The 25,994-nt window shown below is 60.9% G+C and overlaps 1 protein-coding gene across 1 annotated transcript in view; it reads left to right on the plus strand.

Moving 5' to 3' along the window:
* The first annotated feature begins 7,242 nt into the window (after nt 1-7,242).
* Nucleotides 7,243-25,994, plus strand: part of MRC2 (mannose receptor C type 2) — a 48,228-nt gene continuing 29,476 nt past the window's right edge. Inside the window, exon 1 of the mRNA XM_055131285.1 lies at nt 7,243-7,372. Coding sequence (XP_054987260.1) covers nt 7,297-7,372 — 76 coding nt within the window. The 5' untranslated portion in view covers nt 7,243-7,296. The remainder of the gene's footprint in view (nt 7,373-25,994) is intronic.

The raw sequence follows: 25,994 nt of genomic DNA on the forward strand, positions 1-25,994 counted from the left end.
TGAGGCTCCAGCTGGGCTCCCCCTGTCAGGCACCTGCTGCCTTCGGGCCTTCTCCCTGGCCCTGGAGCAAGAGATTTGGTGTTGGTTTGGGGCCCACACCTGGGGGTGCTCAGGGATTCACCCTGTAGGGCTCTGGAGATCGTGTGCTGTGCCGGGGATCAAACCAGGTTGGTTGCACTAACCCTTGTACTATCTCTCCAGCTCCAAATCGGGCACTCTTACCGGAAGACGGAGTACAGCAAATTGAAGAGAAGTTCCTTGGTTGGTGTAGGCTCTGTCTTGGGAACTAGTCCTTAGCCCTTGGCTCTCCTAGCTTCCCAGAGTTGTTTTGTTTTATTTGGGGCGGGGGCGGGCGGGGGGAGGCTGAGGTCACTCCCAGCAGAGCTGGAGTCTATTCCCAGCTTAGTGCTCAGAGGCCCATGCAGGAGATTAACCAGGCCGGCCATGTGCAAGCCAAGCACCTTAAGTAGGTGCTGATTCTCTGGGCCCCAAGTTATTTTATTATAGTACATGGTGTCATATGTGAGTATGCAGTATCTCTTTAAATTTTTAAATTTACTTTAAATAGTTTTTGATTTGGGGGCCACCACTGGCAGAGTTGGGTTTTTTTGTTTGTTTTTGGCCTCTTTGGCAGTGTTAGGTTCTTCCTGCATGTCTTTTTGGGGTTGCTCCCACTGGTGCTCAGGGACCGTGCCGTGCCGGAGATCTAACCCCCGACTCCTAAATGCCGAGCTCACATCCGGACCAGGGAGCACTCTCTCGGGCCCCGATTCTTTAAGCCATTGCTAGCAGAGCGTCCTCCTGAGGTTTCCAGGGCTGGACGCATCCAAGGGACTGTGTGAAAAGACAGATGAAATCGGGTGTCCTTTTCCCTCTCCACACTCAGTGATCTTGCATATTGTTTTAATTTTTCACCTTTTTTTTTTAAAGCTGAGAAGTTCTCCCTGGCTTCCTGCCTCCTTCCCCACACAGGCCTAGAAGCAAGCTCTGAGCTTTATTTGTTGGTGCTCTGCCTTTTCTGCCCCGAGTCAGAGGGAGATGCCCTTCCTGCACGCCTTCGCAGGTGCTGGGCTCTGGCGGGGACTTGGCGGGTGGGCTGGGCCCCGAGTGCTCTCCGGCCACATACAGGCTGGAAGGAGCCAGTAGAGTCACGCAGTGGTTTCCATTCCGTGGTTTGTTAACAAAGGCTTCACTTTTTTTCCAAAGACAGTCACAGATCACATGTAGTGCCACAATGTTCATTTGCTTTAGACAATGACAAGAAAAAGTGTATAAATTGTTTTGTTTTATTCTTTCTGAGCCACACCCGGCGGTGCTCAGGGCTTACTCCTGGCTCTGCACTCAGGGATACTCCTAGGGGCTGAACCCGGCTGGACTGCCTCAAGGCCAGCGCCCTCCCCACTGTGCTGTCTCCAGCCCTTGGTGTGTGAGTGTGGAACTGAACCCGGCCAGGGTGTTTTGGCTTGGGAGCACTCTAAATGGGAGTTTTAGGGAGCGATTTCTCAGCCTCTTAGTTTTGATTTCGTGCAGGTGCTGCTGGATCCCGGGGTCCAGGGCCGTCCAGGCACGGCGAGGCCCTCGCCAGCGTGCTGCGGGCCGCCCGTGCAGGGATACAGTGAGAGGACGGGACGGCCCGGCTACCAGCTCACCCTCCAGGTGAAGCCCTGCACCCCAGAAAGTCAGCTGGGCAGCTTCAGAGGGAGGTGGCCTCGCAGCTCACCTCCAGGGCTGACCTAGACCCACTCATGTGCCTTTTTAGTGGGTCTGCCTTCCCCTCCTCTCCCTCCCTCCCTCCTTCCCTCCCTTTCTGCCTCTTTCCCTCCCCTGTGGTGCCAGGGGTTGGAACGGAGCTCAGCGGAATGCAGGGCGGTGTCCTTAACCCCGTACTGTCTCCCGGCCCCTGGAAGGAGCATCTGTTCGGACCACTGTGGCCCCGGCCAGCGCCTGGCTTGGGGAGTGCTGGAAATGCTGGATTCCCGGCACTGCACCTCTCCCGGCTGGCTGGCGCGGGCGGGCACTCTGGCCCCGGCAGGCTGTGGGCGTGGAGACAGTGCTCCCAGACCTGATCTCACCCCGCTGCACGACGCAGATGGGACTTCATCCCTGTGACCAAGAGCTGCTGTCCTGTGTAGATCCCTGTGTGAGGACCCCCATGAGAGGTCCCTCCCTGGCACGGGCCGCACCTCACTCTTAAAATGACAGCAGTGGGGGGGAGGGGAGCTCAGTGGGCTGAGCACAGAGCTGAGAGTAGCTCCCAGACACCCTCAGTCATGGTCCCCAAACTCCAGGGAGAGACAGTGGCTCCTCAGTCCCTGTGGGTGAAGTGCCCCCCCCCCTCGCCCCCTTTATCTGGGGCAGGCGGATGCCCCTGGAAGGGCTATATAAGGGCTCTGCCATGGGGTGGGGGACCCGAGGGCGGCACGGGCTGGGCGGGCGAGCAGGTCTGGGCCTTGGTGGGCACAGGGGGCGCAGCTCAGCAGGGACCCGAGACAGGCCGGAGTCAGCCCAGGGGGAGTGTGGCTCTGTCAGGATGTGAGCAGCCCCACCCGCTGTGTGTGGGGGTGGGGCAGGCGGCTGGGAAGTGGCCGCTGAGTCCTTGTGCATCTCATGTGTGAGGCTGCAGGGGTCTGGGCAGCCCTAGGGCGGTTCCAGCAAAGGCCAGAGTCTCAGCACTTGAGTTTGCTGCAAGTTTCCTCCGCTTATCGAACTGATTTTACAGATGAGGAAATGGGGGCGGGGAGGGCAGGGCTGCGGGCCGGAAGAGTGAGGAGCCCCGGGGGGCCTCTCCCACCCTCATCCCCAACTCTGCCCCCCCCTTGCTGCCATCACACACATCGGTCCTTCCGCCCTTCTGCCCTGCTCCTGCCCCCAGCCTGCCCACCCGTGCCTCCAGCTGGTGCTGAACTTGGCGTGGGGGGGTTGGGGCATGGCTTCCAGAACACTCGATGATGAGGGCGCACAGGGCGGCCCTGCCCCGCTCTCAGGCCCGCGGGGTGGGAAATGGGAGCTGTGCTCAGCAGCTGGGAAAACAGAGCAGAGGGCAGGGCGCGCTGGCCTCGAGGGGCCGGCATCTGCGGGGGACAGTCTTGCCCCTAGTCTTGCATCCGGGCGACCACAGGCTTCCAGAACCTTTCTCATATCCCTCCGGCCTTGGCGCTGGCCCGGGCACGCTCCCCTGAGCCCCCTCAGTACCTCCGAGGGAGGACGTGGCCCGGCGGGGCTCCTGCTTCGGGAGGGGCTCTGGGCTGCTCCGGAGGGCGGCAGCTCTGCAGCAAGACCCCCGCAGGCCCCGCACTGCGCCCTGCTCCCATCCCTGCCTCCCTCGAGGACAGGGAGCAGGAGCGCATGTGCCACCAGCCCGCCTTTGTCCAGCCCTCACCATTTTCACACGGCTTGGAGGGCTCCGGATTCGCAGGAAGCTCCAGCTGCTCTGCACTTGGCGGGGCAGAGCTTGGCTTGAGGGTAGTCGCTGCTCTGCTCCCGGTGGGGCAGGAAGGGTTTACCCAAACAGTGCTCAGGAGATTTGGTGAGGGGAGCGCTCAGCAGCTGGTGGGTAACCAGGGGTGGTGCCAGAGACTACCCAGGCCGGGGCCAGGGCCAGCCACACGCAAGCACTCTCCGGGCCACTTTGGGGGTGCGGGCGGTGGGAAGGAGGTGCAAACACAAGGTCTCACCCCTGCCAGTTCGGTGCTCTGGCACGGAACGGGCTCCTGGGGCTCTCCTGGTGGGAAGTGTGGGCCCTGTTCTGGCCTTAGTGGCCTGGAGAGGTCCCGGGAGCATCAGGATCTGCGTGTCCAGCAGCCCCACCTCTGGGCCACCGTCTGAGGGACGCTAAGGAGGGCGAGAAATGAAGCTTGAGGTGAGGAGCGGAGACCTGGGTGCCAGGGTTGGTCAGGAGGATGTACTGCCTCCGAGGGCAAGGGCCCCTCTCCTCCAGCTCCTCAGTCCGGGCAGCATAAGTTTCTGAACACTGACCCCGCCCCGCCCCTCCCCCAGACACCCCTTGGCCAAGTCAGTGAGCTGCTGGCACCCCATGCGGGTCTGCGGGGCATGTGACCCCAGCTGCCGTGGGGGCCTGGATTTGGCCTGGCCCCACCCCACTCTGTCTCAGGGATCACTCCCGGTAGTGCCTGGGGGACCTTATGCCATCGGGGGTCCACGTCCAACACTCCTGGCCTGGGGAGGAAGCCGGCCCTTCCTCTGCTGTTTCGTGGGACAGAATGCAAGTGCTTCTGGGCATGCTTTAAAGACCTTTGACCCTGTGGGGCTTGGCCAGAAAGCAGCGGACACTACGGCCTCTGGGTGTTGCTGACCAGAAGGGGACCACCACCTCCCAGCGCCTGGGCAGGGTTTCCTCAGCGCCACTGGCTGACAGCTGGTGGAGACAGGTGCCTGCGGGTGCCCACCTTGGGGGGAGAGAGGAGACCCCTCAGGAGAGAGCAGCAACTTGCCCCCTGCGTGGGGTGGGAGGTGTCCACCCCTGGGGACGGTGCTCGGGCCAGGACTGCCCACCTCTGTGTGGCCATCTGCGTGCTCCCTGCCCATGTCCTGCTGCGGGGTCCTGCAGCACCGTGAGTGACCGCAGAGCTTGACTTGGAGCCACTGGCGCTTGGATGGCAGGGCTGGAATTCCCACCCACCCGGATGCTTCTCCCTGGGGTTGCGCCTCCCCCCCTCGCACTTGGGGGAGGAGGACTCTGGCGCCATGTGGGGCTGGTGGGAAGGTATCAGGCAGTTCCGAGACTCGCCAAAGGCCACGCAGTGAGAATCAGCTGGGATTGCAATGGGACCTCCTGGGCCGAATGTGCTGTCAGGGTCCCCCGCACCAGCTCAGGGGCCTCCCTAGTGGCCCAGCCCCTGGCCTGACTCAATGGGTGAAGAGGGCCTGCAGGCACAGAGGACACGGCCCCTCAGAGGGCTGCCGCCTGCAGCTGACCACCTTCCAGCGACAGAGCAGCGTCCAGCCAGTCTGCAGGTGGGTGTGGAAAGGTGGGAAACCACTGGTCAGCCGCCCTGCTTCTAGCTGGGCAGGATCTTAAGTACTGGGGGACCTGGCCGCAGTCGCAGCCGGGAGAACTGCCCAGATGCAGCCTGGCGCCCCGCCCTGCCAGCTCAAGGGCGAAGACAGATGGCGGCTGCAGAGGGTGGCCCCAGCCCCCCGCCCTGCAGGAGGGAGCCCATCTCCCCCAGCTGACTCGGGCAGACCCAAGCCCCTGCAACACGGCAGTGTGACCCCCCACACACACCCTCGCCTCCAGGGCCCCGACTGGCTGCTCACCCACTTTGGTGGGGGGTTTGCTTTGTTTTTGTTTTGGGGCCACACCTGGCAGAGCTCAGGGCTCACTCCTGGCTCTGCACTCAAGGATCACTCCTGGCAGTGCTTGGGGGTCCATATGTGGTGTTGGGGATTGAACCCAGATCAGCTGTGTGCAAGGCAAACGCTCTACCCACGGCACTACCTCACCAGCTCCCTGGCTGCTCCTTTGATGCCCTCAGCAAATTTGGCCAGGGGTGGGGGGGGGGAGAGAGAGAGCATATGCACACGTGTGTACATGCATGTGATGCATGTGTGTGAGAGCAAGTGTGCGTGTGTGTATATACCCAGGTGCTGGCAAGTGGGGGGCTTCCTGTGCCAGGAGCTGAAAGGCTCCCTACTCAGCCCTGCCTGCATCCCCGACAGAGGAGAGTGGCCCCAGGGGAGGCCAGGCAGAGGGACTCATGTCTGAGGACTTGGAGAAGCAGCACCGCAGCGTCCTGAGCTTGGACCACTCAGACCCAGAGAAAGGAGAGGGAGCGTCACTGCAGCTGGCACATCTGGGCCCCGTCCAGCAGCATCCAGCAGGTCCACAGATGGGTGTGCAAAGGTGGCAAGCCACTGGTCAGTCGCCCTGGTGCTGCTGTCTCAGAACCCTTTTGCAGGGCAGTTTCTGGCCAGTGGCTGTGGAAAGGTTGGAGAATGGTGAGAAAGGAGAAGAACCCCGTTGTGGGGGTCTCTGAGCTAGCCCAGGGGTAGCTGGGAGCCTGCAGGCTCCGGGACCCAGGTCACAGCCCAACTAAAGAACTGCGCAGGAGTGACACGACTTGGTGGGACAGGCCAGCGAAGGTGGTGGCCTGACGGCAGAGCCTGTGTCCAGGCCGGAAGCGGCAGGCATTTCCAGTGGGTGTCCGAGGGCTGCAGCCTGTGAGCTTTGTTCAGAATCACAGCCGCGCTGGGGCAGAGGCTAGGTGTTGAGGTGCTCGCCTTGAATGTTGCCACCCTAGTTTCTCTTCCAGCACCCCCAGGAGGGACCCCTAGTAAGAGCCAGGAGAAGCCTTCTCCCCCCTCCCCGACACACACACGGGAGGAGCCCTTCCCCCCCCCCATGAATCTCAGCCCAGGAGAGAGGGAGAGGGCTAGTGCTAACTGGCCCACTGCCCACCCGGCCCCAGTGCAGAAAGTGGGGGTGGGGGGGAAGCAAGCAGGGGCAGGAAAAAGGGGAGATTGATTCTGTTGCTTCCCCAAAATACGGGGCAGACAACACCGAGCACAAACTGTTTATTTAGTCAGAGTTTTGGGGGAATTTGTTGGATTGCTTGCGGTTAGGGGGGGTCTCCCAACTGTCGAAAAAAACATGGATCTGAGCGCAGCGATGCGAACAGCTGCTCGGGGCCGGCCTGGAGCTCGGATCACTGCTTTTTCTTCCTTTCCATGGATTTTCCACTCGGACCGCGGTGGAAACGCCAACGCTCTGCTCGCCGCTGACGTCGGACGGGCCGCTTCCCCCCACCCCGATGCTGGACGCGGCCCCAAGCAGCAGAAAGCAGCCAGGGCCGTGGGCCCGGGGTCACAGCCAGGCTGCGAGCCGAGCGCGGGGGCGGGGTGGGGGGCGCCTCCCCTCCCCCGGCCGGGGGACGGTCCTTCGGGGCCGGGGGCGGCGCCGGGAGGCGGGAGGCGGGGGGCGCCCGAGCCCCGCGGCTGGCAAACTTCTGGCCACGCCGCGAAGTTTGCGGAAAGTTCTGCCGCCGCCTCCCGGCCCGCGCCGGTCGGGGAGCCGTGACGCAGCGTCTGGGGACCCTCCCCCGGTCGGGCCGGAGGGGGGCCCGAGGCCCCACCCCCTTCCTCCGCCCCGCGCCTCCTCCCCTTCGCCCCCCACGCGGCCCGCGGCCCCCCGAGCCCTCCTCCCGCGCCGCGCGCCCCTCCCCGCGCCCGCCCTCCGCCTCCACCTCCAGCCGCTCCCCGGCGGCATCACTTCGGCCGGGCCGCGAGCAGGAGGCGAGCCCCGCGCCCCGCGCCCCGCGCCCGCGCCCGCGCCCGGGCATGGCCCCCGCGCCCGGGCCCCGTCACCTGCTCGGCTGCGCGCTGCTGCTCGCGGCTCTGCCCGCCGCGCTCCCGGGTAAGGCGCTGCCCACGCGGCGCGGCCGCTCGCCGCTGTCCGGCCTGGCCCCGCGCCCCGGCGCGCGTGCGGGGACGCGGGGGAGGGGCGCCGCGCGCCGGGCGGGACCTGAGTGGAACCAGATGTGGCGGCGGCGGGGGAGGGGCGCGGGGGTCCGGGGGCCCCGGGAGGGGCGGGGGCGGGGGTGGGGGGCTCCGGCCTGCCCCCCCCCCCAGCCGGGCGACTGTTGTTCCCGAGTTCCTGGGATGTGCGCCCCGGGGTGCTTCCTTTCCAGTGGGTGTCGGAGGGCGCCCCCCGGGAACCCGGACCCCTCCGTGGGGGCCGCCTTGCGCCACCGGGCACCGCGGTCGTAGTGGGGGGCGCTGGCCCATCCCGGCACCCCCGCAGCCGGGAAGTTTCTTGGCGGCAAAGAGTTGCGGGGGGCGGGGGGAGGCAGAAACCCACCCGCTGAGTGACAGCGAAGTTGGGGGACCGCCGGGACGGCCCCGGGAACGTGGAGGGGGGGCCCGGGCGCGGCCCACCACCCCTGGGAGGGCTTTCAGGCGCCCGTGCCCCGCGCGTGATCCGGGGATGGGGCCGCGCGAGGCGCCCGCGGGGTCCCGGCCTGGGGCTGCGTTCCCGCCGGGAGCCGCTGCTCGGACCCCAGACCCGGCCCGAGGGTGAGACGGACGAGCCGGCGGCGCCCCCAGCCTCTCTGGCGGGCGCACGTGAAAACCGCGGGGAGCTGGCCAGGTCCAGCCTTGCCCTCCCCCCAACACCCCAGCTTTGCGCGGGGGGCGCCTCCGAGATGCGCGCGAGCGGGGTCCCGCGGTGGCGGTGGCGGCGGCGCGCGGCCTCCTGGTCTTGCAAAAAAGCTTCGCGGTGGGCCTGGAGGAAGCCGGGAGTGGGGGTGGGGGTGGGGGTGGGCGTTGGATCTGCAGCTGGGTCAACCCCGCTGGGCTGGGGAGGTGGGGGAGGTCCGCTGAAGGCCCCTCCTCCCGCGAGTTTCTTGTGGGTCCCCCGGCCTGAGGTACGGGGGTGGAGCCGCGTGGGAGAAGGGCTTGGGCCGGTGGCTGTGCGATAAGGAGGGTCAAGGCTGCGGTGGGGGGGGGGGGGCGCCTCCTTCGTGCATTGCCTGAACCGTCCCGTCCCCCCTCCCCAAGTGCCCTGCGGTAGCCAGGCCTGTGCGTGGCCTGCGCTGTGCTCCCGGCTCAGACCCCTGCACAGGGCAGGCGGGGTGTGGGGGGATTCTAGGGGAGGGTCTCCCCCCCAGCTCCCTACAGGCAGGTTCTCCGGTTCCTGGGTCCAAGTGGGTGTCATTTGGACCCAGGTTGTGGTAGTGGCAGTGAGGCTCAGGGGAGGCCCGGGGAGGCTAGAGGCAGAGACTGGGCTTTGGGCTCTGCTAGTACAGGAAGGAGGAGGCGAGCTCGGGTGCTTTGGCTGCCAGAAGGGGGTTAGTGAGAGCACTGTGGGGCCCCAGCCCGCACTTCCTGCGCCCCAGTCGCCCGAAGCACTTGCTTTGACCCGATGTTCCAGGATGAGCCGCCCGGGTCTGGGGGAGTCAGCCCTCTCCGAGGGCTCCCCTGGCCATGGGGGAGTGCTCGGGAGACGGAGGCGACCATCCTGGTCCCTTTTTGCCCACCGGAGAACTTGACTGGCTCTGGTGCTTGAGTGGAAGCGTGGTTGGGACCGTGCCGTGGTTTGGGATGTCGATTATTCCCCAAAGAGCGTTCTCTCAGAGCCCCTGCTGGGGCGGGACTCTGCCCTGACCCCCTCCCCCCGAGGGCCCCCCACGCCCTGCCGGCACAGCCTCCACTCACTGAGTTTCAGGGCTGAGAAATGGTGACAGGAGCGGCTGGGCGCTGCAGGTCACACTGCCATTGCAGTTGCCGTAGAACTGGGAGAGTACAGCTTCCTCCCTGTGCCCTACCCCCTCCCCCACCCCCACACACTGGGTCTCCACATGGCCCCTGAGGCAGGGAGCCAGCCTCCATCGTGCCCTGAGGCCATCTGAGTGTCCTATTGGAGAGCAGGGACCCGTCGGGGCCGTCGCACCTGGCACCCACCTCCCCCAGGCCACGGACCCTCTGACGTGGCTGGCGCTGGCTGGGCCCAGCTGGGAGCCCGGGTCCCCTTTTCCTGTGGTCTGACCTGGGGGGGAGGGGTCCCGCACTTGGAGGGCCTGTGCCGCGCGAGCAGGGGGCGTCTCTGCCGTCCAGTCTGGGCAGTGGGCGAGGCCTCTCCCCCGTGACTCCATCCTCCATCCTATAAATCTGGGTGGGGTGCCAGCGGCGGTGACACAGCCCTGGAGCGCACCCCGGGACGCACCCTGGTGCCGGCAGCCTGGAGGGGCCCTTGCGGGGCTGCAGCCGTGCCAGCTCCAGCCTCTCAGAGCAGGTCGGGGGGGTGGGGGCCCCCACCCGCCCCAGGAGCCCCCGTCTTCCTGCCTGGCCCTTCCTCCTCTGGCCTCTCTGTCTCTTCTCCTCCAGCCCCTGGCTGGCCCCTGCTCCGCCTCCTCTCGCTTCATGACTTCCCTCTCACGACTGTCCCCACAGCTGTCCCCTCACAACCCTCCGTGTGACTCCCACAAACGATTGACCCCTGCTCCACACCACTGTCCCTCCCGACCCCGGGCTCTGGGTGCCCAGCAGCCCCCATCCCCAGCTCTTCCTCCTTGCCCGTCCCCTTTAAGGAACCTGAGGACATGGACCCTCCCCTCCTGGGTGCCCAGGCAGAGGAGACTGGCCCGGCACCCACAGTGACTCTGAGGTTCTCTCTCCCCTCTCCCCCTCTTCCTCTCCCTCTCTCCCCTTCTCCCTCACCCTCTCTCTCTCCCTCTTTCTCTCCTCCCTCACCCTCTCTCTCCCTCTCTCGCTTTCTCCCTCTCTCCCTTTTTCCCTTTCTCCCTCTCTCTCCCTCTTTCTCTCCTCCCTCACCCTCTCTCCCTCTTTCTCTCCTCTCTCACCCTCTTTCTCTCCTTCTCCCTCACCCTCTATCTCCCTCTCTCCCTCTCTTTCTCCCTCTCTCTCTCCCTCTTTCTCTCCTTCTCCCACACCCTCTATCTCTCCCTCTCCCTCTCTTCCTTTCTCCCTCTCTCTCCTTCTCTCCCTTTCTCCCTCTCTCTTCCTCTCTCCCTTTCTCCCTCTCTCTCTCTCTCCCTTTCTCCCTCTCTCTCCTTCCCCCCTCTCCCATTCTGTCTCTCTCACTCTCTCCTTCCCTCCCTCTCTCTCTCTCTCCCTCCCTCTTTTTTGTGTTTGGGCCACACCCAGTGCTCACGGCTTCCTCCTGGCTCCGCACTCAGGAATTACTCCTAGTGGTGCTCCAGGGACCATATAGGATCCCAGAGGTTGAACTTGGGTCAGTTACTTGCAAGGCAAACGCCCTGGGCAGGGGGGGGGCGGGGGGGGCATCTCCTCTTTCTCTTTTTCTGGGGGACGGTGTTCAAGGAGGACAGTGATGTCATGTGTCATGGTGCTCCCCAGGCTGGTACCCCTTTAGCGGCAGTGCCCCCAGGTCATGCTCTTTGTTGGGGCACGTTGCCCAGGGCTCTGGGGGCATGTGCTCACCTGGGTCCTCACTTCTGCTGCAGTACTGCCCGCAGGACTGTGTCCTTTGTCGTGGTGCTGTCACCCCCTGCCCCGACCTCTGTCAGGGATGACGGACAGCAGAGCTGCTGGGATTGGCACAACACGTAGTGGGGCCAAGATTCGAACTCGTGACCACATGCTTGTGAGCAGGTGCCCTATCCCCTATGCTGTCTGGTCAGTCGCACGCAAGGCGAGCACCCTGCGTGCTGGCCTCGGAGCTGCTGGAGGGGGAAAGCCAGGAGTAAGTCAGTTTTCCAGCCTTTCCTGCGCCCCTTGCAGAGACCAGGGGAACTCCTCGGTGTGTGCAAAGGCCATGTGGCGTGGCCAGGGGTGAGCCTGCCTGTCCTCCGGAAATGGAAACGGGAGCAGTATAGGTGAGACCGTAACTCATGATGACCCCAGGGGTGTGGACGCCAGGGAAATAATTGTCCCTGCTAGGGACGATCGGAAATAGGGAAATAGCCACCGACACGAGATGCTGGCTTGGAAGCACCTGGACACAGGCCCTGCGGCTTGGGTGCGAGGAGAAAGCAGGAATGCGAGAGGGAGCTTGAATGTGATCAAAGCGTCGCTGTACTACAACCGTTTCTTTCATCAGAGCATATAGACGCTGTTATTTCTTGGCGAAATGTGGCCAACTGAACTGAACTGGCCAACAGTTAACTCCTTAAAGCAAATCTAAACCTTCAAAAGAGGGGCCGGAGCGATAGTACAGCGGGGAGGGCATTTGCCTCACATGCGGCTGACTCGGGTTCAATCCCCGGCACCCCATAGGGTCCCCCAGCACCATCAGGAGTAATTCCTGAGTGCAGAGCCAGGAGGAACCCCTGAGCATCACCAGCTGTGACCCAAAACAAACAAACAAAAAACACCAAAAAGAGGAGCCCAGAGAGCTAGTGCGGGGGTTAAGGTGCTGGCCTCGCCTCTGACAATCAAGGTCTCAATCCTGGGCTCCGCATATGGTCACCCTCAGCCCACCAGGGATAGCCCCTGAGCCCCGCCGGGTGTGTGTCCCCCAAACCAGACAGAAAGCAAAGATAAAGTCCCTGCAGAGCAAAACGGAGAGCACTGTCCTGTGATCCTGGGCTGTCCTCCTGCCGTCGAGCCCCTGCGGCTTCTCTTGCTGACCTTCACTGTGGATCCGATGGCCCAGACCCGGCTGGGCTGGACGCCCTCAAGTCCTTGTCCTGCTAATTGGCCTCACCTAGCAGTGCCTTGAATAGCCCGTGTTTGTTGGCTTGCCCCTTCCTTGTTGAGATTGCAGTGCTTCCTTGTTGAGATTGCAGTGCTTCCTTGTTGCGATTGCAGTGCTTCCTTGTTGAGATTGCAGTGCCCGGGGTGGTACCTGCGCTTGGCATATGGTCCCGGCCCTCTGGCGCTGCACACTTGAGGGATGTGCCAGATGCCTCAGGTGTGATGCCTGAACTCGTGACCTCGTGCTCGCAAAGCCGACGCCCGAGCCCCTCAGCTTTTTATCCGGCTCTTTAACGGCCTTTTCCCGAGTTCTGACAGTGTGCAGGGGGCAGGGGCCTGGGGAGACCAGGTGACCGAGGTAGGTGTTGGCTGGTTTCCCATCAGATAAAGTTTTTTGGGTTTTGTTGGGGGGCCGCACCTGGCAGTGCTCAGGGATTACGCCTAGTGGGGTTTGGGTGAGCATCTGGGGTGCCAGGGATTGAACCCTGTTCAGTCGTGAGCCGGGCAAGCACCCTGCCTGCTGTGCCCTCTCTCTAGCCCCTAGATGCCATTTTTGGGGGGGGTCACACCAGCGATGCACAGGGGTTACTCCTGGCTCATGCACTCAGGAATAACTCCTGGCAGTGCTCGGGGGACCATATGGGATGCTGGGAATCGAACCCGGGTTGACTGCGTGCAAGGCAAACTCCCTACCCGCTGTGCTATTGCTCCAGGCCCTAGATGCCATTTTTAAGTTCGACGGAAGATGCAAGCCCAGGACGTGGCTCAGTCGTTGAGTATTTCCTCTGCGTGTGTGAAGCCCGGGGTGGCCCTGGCGTGGCCCCGGGTTGAGTCTACCGCTGTGAGATTTCAAACAGAGTCCGTCTGCCTGCAGAGCCAAGCTCCAGAGATGGCCTCGTAGTCAGCCTTATGGGTACCCAGGGAAGAGTTTTCTGGGGTCCCTCAGATCAGAAGGATGGCGAATGGAAGAGCTTTGGGGGGGTGTGTTTTATAGATGTGGCTTTTTTGACTTGTTTTTGGGCCACTGCTGGTGGTGCTCAGGGCTCACTTCTGGCTCCGTGCTCACGAATCCTGGTGGGTTCGGGGAACCCGATGGAGTGCCTGGGATCAAACTTGGGTCGACCACATGCAGGGCAAATGCCCTCCCTGCTGTACTATCTGTACTCTGGTCTCAGATATGGTACTTAATGCCTAAATACTCCAACCTGGGTCGGTCTCCTGAAATCAAAAGCATTTCCCCTGTAGCCCAGCACCAGGACTGCGGGAGAAACGCCGGCTCCAGCCCTCGCTGACTCGCACCCCGCACCCTCAGAAGGTGCCTCCTAGCCCGTTTCCCAAGCCCGGGCTGTGTGGTACCCTGTTCCTCCTTTCACTTACAAGCTGCTTGGTCTCTGTGTCTTTTGTGGCATCGCATGTAGGATAATTCCGTCCGGAAGTTTGTAAACCGTCTCCACGTTGGCCTGGTCATTTCCTCCTGCATTTTTTTGTGAGACCTTTTCCAGAAGAAGACTGTGGAGGTGATCCATGCTCCCTGCAGTCAGCCTTTCCTTCTTTAAAATGCAAAGTTGTTTATGCCTCCTTTCCTTTGTGGGTTTTTTTTTGGGGGGGGAGTCAAACTCGGTGGTGCTCAGGACTTACTCCAGGCTCTTTGCTCAAAGATCACTCCTGGTGGTGCTGGGGGACTATATGGGCACCAGGATTCAAAGCTGGGTCTGCCATGTGCAAGGCAAGTGCCCTACCCACTGTGCTATCTCTCTGGCCCTTAGCACATTTTTTTTGGGGGGGTGGGAGACACACATGGCTCAGGAATTACTCCTGATGGTGCTCGGGGGACCATATGTGATGCCGGGGATCGAATCCGGGTGGTCTGCTGCGTACAAGGTAAGTGTCCTGCTTACTGAACTATCTCTCCAGTTCCAGCCCAGCACAACCCTTAATCACCCCCCAGTGAACCCCCGGAATACCCAGGGGCAGCAGAGGGTGTTGCGGCTTTGCCTGGGGGCACTTGGCACTTCATGCTCAGGTGGAGGAAGTACAGCCAGGGTAGAGTTAGCCCTTCGCAAGAGGCAGACCAGTTCGCCAGGCAGACCAGTGCAGAGATCAGGAGAGGGACTCGCTTAGTGGGAGAAGTTGTGGCTCCCAGAACATAGAAAAACAAACCGGGCAGGGGCTGGAGCGATAGCATAGCGGGTAGGGCGTTTGCCTTGCACACGGCCGACCCAGGTTCAATTCCCAGCATCCCATATGGTCCCCTGAGCACTGCCAGGAGTAATTCCTGAGTGCAGAGCCAGGAGTAACCCCTGTGCATCGCTGGTGTGACCCAAAAAGAAAAAAAAACAAAACCGGGGAGCGATGTGGGTAATATACAAGTTATGAAGTTCATCCAAGCAGTGAAAATACAACAGAACCTCCAACGGGCTTAAGTCTCCGAGGGTCAGACAACAAAGACTAGAACACAGGGGCCAAGAGCTAGCTCAGACACGGGGGCCCGAGCCTCACGTGTGAACCCCCAGCCCCCAACAGAGCCTCAGTACCACACGGCCCCTCCAGCACTGCCGGGCCTCACCCTGGTGACCCTCAGCACCAGAGGCTAGCTCTGCGGGGAGTCAGCCCCCCCAACCCCGTCCCCGCCTCCCCTCCCTGCTTCCCGGGAATGAAAGGACTCCCATTCATTGTCTGAGAAGCCTGTGGAAAAATGTTTGAAATCACTCACAATCAGAGACTTGCCCTCTTCACCCCTTCCAAAGGCGCCTGTAACAGCATGTTTCAAGGTAGCGCACTCTACAATCACGAAAATCAGGGCTGGAGCGTTAGTACCGCAGGCGGGTGCTTGCCGTGCACGTGGCCCACCCACGGGAGTGATCCCTGAGCACAGCCAGGTGTGTCCCCCCCAACCCCTGAGTCCTAGCCATGGCTCCACGTGTGGTCCTTTGAGCACCAAGCTGGGAGCAGCTTCTGAGCACAGAGGTGGGTGTGGCCCGCCCCCTCCTCCATATCCTTACAAATTCCAGGCAGGTCACAGGCAGGAAATGTGTGAGTGAGGGCCCTTTGCTGGTGCCACTGCTGTGGGGGGTGGGGGTGAGACTCTCCCCTGGGCTCACTCCTGGAAGGCGAGCCTCCCTCCCCGGTCACACTCCCAGCACCCCAGTTTCCAGACTGTCTGTAGGGGACTGGTGGCCTCAGGGACTCCTGGGCCCTCCCCCCTTTTGGAGGGTGGAGGCACACCCGGCAGTGCTCAGGAGACCATATGGGGTGTTGGGGATCAAACCCAGGCCGGCCGCATGCCAGGCAGAGTCCTACCCTCTCACTGTATTGTCCCTCCAGCTTTCACACTCTTGAAAGTTTTTCAGTTAAAAATCTTTGGGGAGGGGCTGGAGTGATAGCACAGTGGGTAGGGCATTTGCCTTGCACTTGGCCGACCCGGGTTTGATTCCCAGCAGCATATGGTCCCTCAGCACCGCCAGGAGTAATTCCTGAGTGTAGAGCCAGGAGTAACCCCTGTGTATCGCTGGGTGTGACCCAAAAAAGCAAAAAAAAAAAAAAATCTTTGGGGTGCTGGAGCGATAGCACAGTGGGGAGGGCGTTTGCCTGGCTTGCGGGCACCCAGGTTCGATCCCCAGCATCCCATAGGGTCCCTGAGCACCGCCAGGAGTAATTCCTCAATACAGAGCCAGGAGTCACCCCTGAACATCGCTGGGTGTGACTCAAAAAGCCAAAAAACACAAAAATGTGGTGGGCTGGCAGTGGGGGGCGGCGGCGTCCATACCCAGCGGTGTGTGCCATGCCAGGGAGTGAACTCCCCATTCACTGGGTACAAGGCAAATGCCCTGCCCGCTGTTCGAGCTCTCTTTCTTTTTTTTTGGGTCACACCCAGTGAATGCTCAGGGGTTACTCCTGGCTCTGCACTCATAGGAATTACTCCTGGCGGTGCTCGGGGAACCATATGGAATGCTGGGGATTGAACCCGGGTCATCCGCATGCAAGGCAAACACCCTGTACGGCGATAGTACCCGCTGTACTATCGGTCGGGCCCCAGGTTCTCATCTTTAATGGGGTTCTCACACATGTCCCGCTGCCGGGCTCAGGCCCTGCACACGGGTGGGCACCAGTCTGGAGAAACCGATGATGTCCTCCCCCTGCCCCCCGCCATGCCCTGATTGCCAGCCTGGACCGCCTTTCTTTCTTTGTTTTTTGGGTTACACCTGGTGATGCACGGGGGTCACTCCGGGCTCTGCACTCAGGAATTACCCCTGGCCGTGCTCAGGGTACCATATGGGATGCTGGGAATTGAACCCGGGTCAGCCGCGTGCAAGGCAAACGCCCTACCCGTTGTGCTATCGCTCCAGCCCCTGGACCGCCTTTCTGAGCCCCCTCATGAACACCACAGTTAAGGGCTTGGCACGGGTGTGGGTGTCGCCTTGACTCCGGGACTTCTCCCCCCAACACTTCTCCAACGGAACGGGGAGAGACCCCAATGGTCACTAGAGGGTCTGAGAGCACAGTGAGGTGCGTGGACAAACCCGCCTCCAGGGCTGGTAGCATGGGGGGCAGCTAGCCTGGCCATAGGCTTCCTTCTTCTGGCAGGGAGACTCGGGCCATACCCGGTGGTGCCCAGGGGTCCTTCCTGGCTCTGTACACAGCCTGCTCGGGGACCGTGCTGGGGACTCAACCCCGGTGTCGGATGCGGCGCTGGCCGCTCTCGCCGTACTCCTGGCCGGGCTCAGGGCCTTGGTCACCCTCCACAGCTCTCTACTGCCAAGACTGACCAGAGTCTGTTTTCCTCACTGGCTCCTCTGAGCTTCCTGTCGTGTTTGTTTTCTCTTTCTCCTGTTTGCTGTTCTTTTAAAATTGTTATTTGGAAATCACTTGTGAGTTTTTAACTCTCATCCCACACACACACGTAGACTCTCCAGTCAGGTCCGAAAAGCCCCTTGGCGTCAGGTGTTCTGTGTTCAGCTTCCTCAGAGGCCCCTGCCCCCTCTGCCCTCCTGCCGAGTGACCCCCCGCCCCCACCCTCCCCTGCCTTCCACCCAGGACGAGGGGGCATGGGGGCGCACCCGGGAATCGTGTCCGCCGAGTTGCAGAAGGCTCGAGAATGTACATCCGTGACCGTGAAGAAAGGCTCCTCGTTCCCTGTGTCCCTTTCGAATCCCAGAGAAAATTATCGAGAAAGGAAAACGAGAGGCCAGAGAGAGAACGAGAGTCCCGCGAACGGGAGCACTGCGTTATGGAGGAAACTCAAGCACCGCCAGATGTGGCCAGATGTGGCCCCAAACCCAAAAGAGAAACCAGAAAAAAACAGGACATGTCGCCTGCAGGGAGCCTGGAAGGCCGGGACAGGATTCCCCCAGCGTCTCCTGGCAGCCTTGCTGGACACCCGCACGCCGTCCTCAGAGCTTGCTGCCCGCTGCTTCCCTTCGCTGGGATGTTCTCATGGGGGTGCCCCCCGCCCCCTGTGGCACGCAGCCTTGCTGGAGCTGGCGGACCGAGGGGTTCCTGAACGAGGGGACTACTGTCGGGCCCCAGATGCCGGGGATCTCCCCCAGCTCCCCTGAGGCCCAGTGTTGTCACACCCCCACGAGTGTCTCTCGGTTTAATTCCTCCACCCCTTCCTAGATGGGCCGAGTTTTGGGGTCAGCACACAAGAGCAAGTGCAAGACAAAAGACTTGAGCGGATGTTATTTTTATTTTTTAAATTATTTTAATTTATTTTTGCTTTTTTGGGCGGGGGAGTCACAGTCGACGATGCCCAGGGGTTCCTCCTGGCTCTGCACTCAGGAATCACTCTTGGCAGTGCTCAGGGGGACCATATGGGATGCTGGGAATCGAACCCAGGTTGGCCGAGTGCAAGGCAAACGCCCTACCCGCTGTGCTATTGAGTGGATATTTTTAATCCTCTTGAAATGACCAAGCCTGTTGATGGAAGATAAACCACCAGCCATCCCCGAAGCCAGGAGTCCAGGCCTTGTCCACCCAAGCCGCCGCTCCTCCTGGCAAGACTGCTGGTGCCTTGTGCCCCGGGCCACTTCCTTATAACCTGAGGCTCTCGTTTTGCCGTAAGCGCATCAGCATGGCGGACAGGCTCCCCAGACGGCTTGGCTGCCCGTTCGGGAACACAGGGCCGGAGCCACGGCACAGCTCCAGATGGCACCGTGGGGAAGGCGCTTGCTCGCCTGTGGCTGACCTGGCTTCAGCACCACCTGGGGTCCCCCGAGCAGAGCAGGAGTAATTTACTGGATGTTGGCGTCCCCTGCCCCGTCTCCCCCGAATACAAACATGTCTGTGCAGGTTTTACTTGATTTATTTTGTTTTGAAGGCCACATCCATAGGTGCTTGTAGCTCTTCTTGCACTTTGCTTGGGAAATCGGTTGGTTTGGTTTTGGGACTACATGGTCCAAAAGCCCAGTGGTACTCAGAGCTTATTTCTGGCTCGATACTCAGGGATAACTCCCGGTCGGGTCTGGGGGACCCCATGGGATGTCCGTGATCAGAACCAAGTCAGCTGCGTGCAACGGCAGTCGCTCTGCTCACTGTGCTATCTCTCCGGGCCTGCGCTTGGGAGCTTGTGGTGCTGGAGATAAACCTGGTCCTCCGCATGTTTGCCAGCCGCTCACACACACACACACATGATGCACACACGCACGCATGCACACACACACCCCATTACCAAGTCTGTTGCAGAGTGAAAAAATTTTTGCAGGTGTCTTAATGATGTCTGTGAGTTCTGGAGTCAAAGATGTGTACTGTTGGATGCTTTTGATTTTTTTTTCTTTTTGGGTCACACCCAGCGATGCTCAGGAATTACTCCTGGCAGTGCTTGGGGGACCATATGGGATGCCGGGGATCCAACCAGGGTCGGCCGTGTGCAAGGTAAATGCCCTCCCCGCTGTCCTGTCCTGTTGCTCCCCATCACGGCCCCTCTCAGATGCTTTTGAAATGCACTACTGTGTGTCCTATAGAGAGTGCCCCTCGTGCCCCCTGGGGGACACAGCCAGCCTTGAGCTCACAGTGTGAAGGCTGTGCTGTGAGGCCTTTCATCTGTGATCTTATCTGTGACCTTCTGCAGCGCCTCACCCAGTGGACACCCCTGGGACCACATGAGCAGTCAGGCAGGGTGAAGAGGTCAGATGCCCAGTTCCCGAGAGGAAGTTGGGACCCCGCCTGCCTTGTCTTCAGAGCCTGAGCCCAATCTGGGTCACTGAGTTTCCTTAGTATCGGGGCGATGGAGAAATGGGGACTTCTGCTTTCTGTCCCTAAATGTGGGTAGAAGAAATCAGAAGGGAGATAAGGCATGGGGGGTGGGAAGAGAAGTGATGTAGGGGTAGGTGGGAGGAGGGGGGTTGTCCAGCACATGGTCAGTTAAAAGTCACCAAGAGAGCTGGAGAGATAGGCCAGCGGGTTGGGCACTTGCCTTGTAGGTGGCAACTGCGACCCTGCTTTTATCCCTGGCATCAGGCAAGGTCACCCAAGCACCGCCAGAGGTGACTTCTGAGGTCAGAGCCAGGGAGAGCCCGGCACATCGCTGGTCGTGGCCCAAAGCCCGTTAAAGGAAAGCTGCCGCAAGAGGGGTCCCGGGAGACTTGGTTCCTTCAGGAATGTCGAGCTGTGTCCCGTGTCTTCTCTTTCCTGGGTGTCATTTGCTCCAGACAAAAGGATCCCCACCCCCACTCCGCAGCTCTCCCTGCTCCGTCTTGGCTCTGGGAGGGGGCGGGGGGTGGCACATCTGCATCCTTACAGATGCAGGCGTGTGGTGTCACCCTCAGGGGTGCGGTCAGACCCGGCCCCCCGGCCCGCCCCCGTGTGGTCACTCCCCACCTCCTTCCGGAGCTGCGGAGTGTGTGACCTCATTTTCCCTCGGCAGCTGCCCTGGGAGTTACTGCTGCAGGGCGTGACGCCCCCTGAAACACCCCCCCACTTGCCCCGCATCACCTTCCTGCTGCATCCCTTCCGGGGTCGCTGAGTGGGGAGCGGGGGGGGGGGGGTCCGCAGGCTCAGAGGCCGGGGTGCTCGTGGGAAACCAGGGCGGACTCACATCTGTGCTCTCTGTTTATTTTTCTTTTCTGTCTCTGAAAAGTGACAGTGTCCACACTTGGATCCTTCCCTTCTCGTTCCTTTTACCCCGATGGCAGTGGCCGCCTCGCCCGTTCCCAGGCTTCTGCCGTGAGACAAATTCCGGCAGCCGGCCCCCGGGGCGGCCACTTCTCAGCAGAGACCCCAAATCAGGCCCCTCGGCCATGTGGCAGCTGGCCTCAAGGCCCGAGCCAGGATCTGACACTGGTCAGTCCAGAGCCCAGTACTGCCCTGATCACTCCCCCTCAGTGGGGCCTCCTGCAGGTGCTGGGGGCGAGGTTCTTCTGCCCTGATGGTGCGGAGAGCAACACATGAGCGCTTCGGCATTGTCTGTAGTTTTAGGATTCTTGTGGCCAGGGTACGAGTGCTGGGGGCCAGAGGCCCTGCTTCCGGCCCTGGCAGCATTGGTGGTGGTGGTGGGGGGGGCGGGCAGGGCCCGGCAAGACTCTCACTTTGACTCCATTTGATTTGATTTGGTTTGTGACTTCCGTCCTTTGCTGTGTTGTGATTGATGAACAAGGTGTGCACGCGCCCCCCTGACTGTGGCGCCCACATGTCTAGCTGTGGTCCTTGCTGGGCCCGGTGGCGGGTGGTGGCTGGCATACTCCGGCGCCCCTCCACCCCCAGTCACTGTGGTGCCCATGCCACTCGCAGGACCCCGTGCATCTCCCCTGCAGCTTTTTTTTCTTTTTGGGTCACACCCAGCGATGCTCAGGGGTTAGTCCTATCTCTGTGCTCAGGAATTACTCCTGGCGGTGCTCAGGGGACCATATGGGGTGCCAGGGATCAAACCCGGGTCAGCCACGTGCAAGGCAAACGCCCTACCTGCTGTGCAATCACTCCAGCCCTTCCCTGCAGTTCTGCTCCGGCTCATGCGCCCGGAGCCAGGAGCTGGAAATGGCTGTCAGAGCTGCTGGCATGGCCCTTGGCCTGGGGTTGGCACCACAGGGCGTCCACCTCCCAGCCTCAGCCTTGCGAGCAGGTGCTTTTTTATTTACTTAAAAAATTTTATTTTCGGGGCTGGAGCGATAGCACAGCGGGTAGGGCATTTGCCTTGCACGCGGCCGACCCCGGTTCAAATCCTAGCATCCCATATGGTCCCCTGAGCACCGCCAGGAGTAATTCCTGAGTGCAGAGCCAGGAGGAACCCCTTTGCATTGCCAGGTGTGACCCAAAAAGCAAAAAAAAAACCCATTATTTCATAAGGTTGTTCACATTAATTGATTACATTCAGTATTTCAACACTGATCCCACCGCCATTGCACCTTCCCATCACCTTGATGGCAGATTTTCCCACCACCACTCAAGCCTTCCTGCCACAGGCAAATGCTCGATAATTTATTTTCTGTTGCTTGTTATGAATATTATGAGATGTCATGTGGCCGCAAAAGCGGCCGCACACTCCTGGAATTCTAAAATTTTAAATAATTGGGATCCAGAGACATCTCTGCAGTGAGCTAATTGGTGTTGAGATTCATTCTTGAGTCTCCGGATCAAGGCCAGTGATGCGCTTAAATATGGCCTGGAGGCAGTTCGTGGGTGTGACAGCCAGGACCCCCAAAGGGGCGGGGAGATGGGAAGGGATGGCCCATCCCCACCGAGATGGCCTGGAGTCTTCAGTCCCTGGTCCCGTGTACCTGAGTTTTTCTTCTGGAAGTTTGCGACCCTGGGGGTTCGTTTGGAGTAGGCAGAGAGAGAACACCTGCTCCCTTGAGCTAAGGCAGGTGCTTTAGCCACCAAGCCAAGCCCTGGGCCCCTTATTTGAGGGGTTACTTGGTCTGACTAGTTGTCTGGGGTCTACCGAAGCCTGCATTGTGCTGGTTGGCCCTTCCCTTCTGCCGAGTTGCAGCTCTCCTGAGGCCTGGGGCTTGCGCTTTCCTGGTGATGCTCACAGCTTTAGTCATGTTCGTCCACTTGGGTTGCAGTGTGCAGGGGGCTGGTCACAATGGCACTCCCTCCCTGACCCCCTCAGCAGGTGGGACGGTACTGGGTACTGGGAATCCAACTCTTAGCCTCACCACTGAGTCTGCACCAGGCCCAGGATTTCATTGTTCAAAAAAAGAAATCATTTTTGGTGCTGCAGATTGAACCAAAATCTGGTTGGCTCTGGCATTTGAAGCCTGGGCGCTACTGGGGAGCCCCAGCCCTGTTTAGGGCTTGGATGCATGCTGGTCCTGTGGAGATGCTGTGGTTCCTACTGGTGCGCCCTCAGAAAAGCATTTCCCCTTTCCTGGTTCCCATTTCCACCCGCGAAAGGATGCACGTGGCACCCAGATGCCTCCCTCCCTGCCTCAAGTTCCTTCTGTCGGTCTACAGATGTGTGTCCTTGACACCAGTTGTGTCAGAAAGACTGGCCCAGAACCCAGTCCTCAGCACCCGTACTTGGCCAGTGAGGACCTCCTGTATGCGGGGTGGCGTGGGGCAACCCCCTTTCCTTCAAAGGGCATTTGAAAGATAAATAGAGAAATTGTATTTGTTTCTTGTGGGGCCGGAGAGAGTACGGGGTGGAAAACACTCTTCCTTGCTTATGACTGACCCCGATCCTATCCCGGGTGCCACACAGCCTCAGCAGCTCCGCCAGGAGTGATCCCTGAGCTCAGAGCCAGGAGTCTCCCCTGAGCAGCCCAGTGTGGCCCAGAACCCCAGCACCCCTCTCCCAGTAACTAGGACACAGGCACACCCCTGGGCTTGAGAGAATGTCTCTTGTGGACTGAGTGTTTCTATTTGAAACCCATTTCATTACATTTCAGTATGATACTCCACTTGTCTTTTCTTTTCTTTTTTTTTTTTTTTTTTTTTGAGCAGGTGTCTCTGTTGAAAGAAATATTTAGGGCTGGAGCGATAGCACAGCGGGGAGGGCGTTTGCCTTGCATGTGGCCGACCTAGGTTTGATTCCCAGCATCCCATATGGTCCCCCAAGCACCGCCAAGAGTCATTCCTGAGTGTAGAGTCAGGAGTAACCTCTGAGCATTGCCAGGTGTGACCCAAGATGCAAATAAATAAATAAATAAATAAAAATTTGCCTCTGGAAAGTGGGAGCAAACTGAATGAAAAGTCTTTCCACTTCCTGTGCCAATGTGGCTGAGAGGTCAAGGGTCATGCATACTTGGCCTTAGGGCCACCGGAGAGGGCTTATGGCACCAAGATCAGGCCTGCAGGGGCACTGGGCACTGAGCTCGCGGCCTTGTGGTTGCTGGGCAGATGTTGCTTCTGAGTCATTCCCTCCCCCTTCTATTTAAAAAAAATTGATTTTTACCTATTGTTTGGATTTGGGGAGCTGCTCTCTGCTCAGTGCTCGGGGTGGTGCCGAGGATTGAATCCAGATTTCCTGTATGTGAAACCCATGTCCATCCATTGAGGGAGGAGTGGCTCACAATTGTGAGTTTTGGTTGTTGTCGTTGGGGGCCACACACTCAGCTAGTGCTCAGGGTACCGAATGTGGGGCCAGGGATCGAACCCGGGCCGGCTGCATACGAGGCCAACCCCCTATGGGTTGTACTATCTCTCCAGCTTTGGCGCCCGCCCTGGTGCTTTTTTATTGGTTTGCATTTGTGTGTGTTGGTGGAGGGGCACTGCCAGCCCCTCTGATTGTGTACCAGCGTCACCACAACCCTCACCAGACTTGGGGAGCCCCAGCCAGGATGGGCTGGCTCCTCTGCCCTTCCCCCCGCCCCCGCCCCCAGAGCCTGGGGGCTGCTGTGTGCAGGTGTGAGCAGGCCCTTTGCTTCCTCCCCTCCAGCTGTGAGCCCCGCCCTGCTGGTCCCTCTTCCCGTGGTCCCCCTTTGCATAATCACCTCACGTCTGTCCTTCCCGAAGGCACAGCTTCTTTTTCACTAGCTGAGAGGCATTCATCCGTGAGCTCATGCCTCCCTGGGGGGCTCCAGTGTGGGGAGGGGGCTTTAGCTTTAGGGTTCAACCTCCCCCCCCCAGCCCACGCCCTTTGTCAAAACCATTTTTTTTTTTAATTGCTGGGGAGGGAGGCGGCTGGGGGAAGCGTGAGGCTTTGCCTGCAGAAGGCCTGGGTTCAGGCCCTGGCGCTGCAAGAATGACATGGTCTGGTTTCCAGTGAAAAATAAGAAGTAGCTGCACCGCTTTCCAGAATTTTCTGCTTGTCTCCAGGTACCTTCTCTCACATGTTCCCCCGCTATCGGGCACCTGCCCTGGACTGGGGCGCCCTGTCCTGTCGGATTTCACTGAGCCCTTTGTGCGGGCCTCCCTCCCTCCCTCCCTCCCTTCCTCCTTCCCTCCCTCCCGTCAGGGTAGCCTGGGGCTCTGCAGAGGCCTCGGGGCGCTGTTCCGGGCAGATAGTGCCCTTGGCCTGGGGGTCAGCAGGTGGCTGGGGTGCCTCTCCCTCCTCTCCCCCTCCCCCCCACATCCGTACCCTCCCTGGCTTGGGACAATGCTGGCGGCAGAGCCCATCCTGGCAGAGCCCGGCTAGGTCAGCTCAGAAAGCCACTTCCTGCCATGCAGGAGCCTCTGGGCAGTGAGTGCCCCCCACCCCCACCCCCAAGGAAGTGGCTTAGGGTGTTTATTTTGGCTGCAGGCTGGCAGACGGTGCGGGAGGAGAGGGGGTGGGGTGGGGGGATGAGAGCTGGACATCCTTCCCGCCAGCCCTGGAGCCTCGCTGTGGAGTGGGGTACTAGTCACCTCACAGAGGTGACTTGTGGCTCCATAGGGGTGCACCGCGGTTGGGGAGTGGGAATCGGCTGCCAAGACCCTAAACCCTGAGAATTGGTGGGTTGCAGCACCTGAAGGTCTGGGAGGTGGGGGTGCAGCCCCCCCCAGGATGTTGGGAAAGGAAGAGATCAGAGCAGGCGTCCGTCCCTGGTCCTTAAGGGTGTCTGCTTGCCCCACACCTCTTTCATCGTGCTGAGGGGTTCTGAGGAAGTAAGAGTCTGACACTGGGGTCCAGGAGACACCCCCCCACCCCCACCCCCAGAGAGCCAGCAGGGAGTGCGATGATGAACAGCCTGAAGGGGGGTGGGGGTGGAGCCGGGTTTGCATCCCCAGACACCTGGAAGGGGATGGCTGGAGAGCCTGGGAGGGTGTAAGTGGCCTTTCTGAGTGGACACACCTACCCGCCACTCCCCCGCCCGCCTCTCCGCCCATCCCCTGCTCCAGTCTGCTGGGCCTTCTTCCTGCCAACTGTGGGGTGGGGGCACATTCTGGCCACGGGGTGGGGGTGGTGGAGAACCTCTAGAAATGGGAGATATGGAGCCTTGGGCCGGCCCCACACTTGTAGGTACGAGGCCTCAGGCTCCAGCCGCACTTCCTGCTGTGTAAACGGAATCAAGCCCGAGGAAGGAGTGAGCAAGGCGGGACCCCCCTGCGGGGCACTGGGTTTCTGGGTTTCTGGGTATCGCCTCTGCCCCGAAGCCCTGAGCCAGCCCCGAGTCCCAGCAGCGGGAGGAGGCGGGAGGAAGGCCGGTGTGTGTGTTGGGGGGGCGGGGGCCTCACTATTGTGTGCACCCCCTGTGCCTGCGCCCACCCTGCACAGCCTCTTACAGGGGTGCCCTGGGTGGGAGCGGGCCCGGGCTGGCAGCTTTGCTGACTCAGGGACATTTCCTGGCCTCGGGGCCAAGCGGCTCATTGGAAACAGCTGCTCCCGTTGGCCGGGGTCCCTGACGGCGGGGCGGGCCCAGCCGCTCCCCGGGATGACCCAGGCTTCCTGGAGGCCTGGGAGGGGGCGGCCGCACCTGGGCCCGGTCTCCGCTGGCGTCTTGTCCTCGAGGGGCTTGGTGGGTCTCGCCCTCCCCACCAGCGAGTCTTTGCTGAGGGCCAGGCTCGGTGCC

Source organism: Sorex araneus, chromosome 3, assembly GCF_027595985.1.
Source record: "Sorex araneus isolate mSorAra2 chromosome 3, mSorAra2.pri, whole genome shotgun sequence".
Classification (NCBI taxonomy): domain Eukaryota; kingdom Metazoa; phylum Chordata; class Mammalia; order Eulipotyphla; family Soricidae; genus Sorex; species Sorex araneus.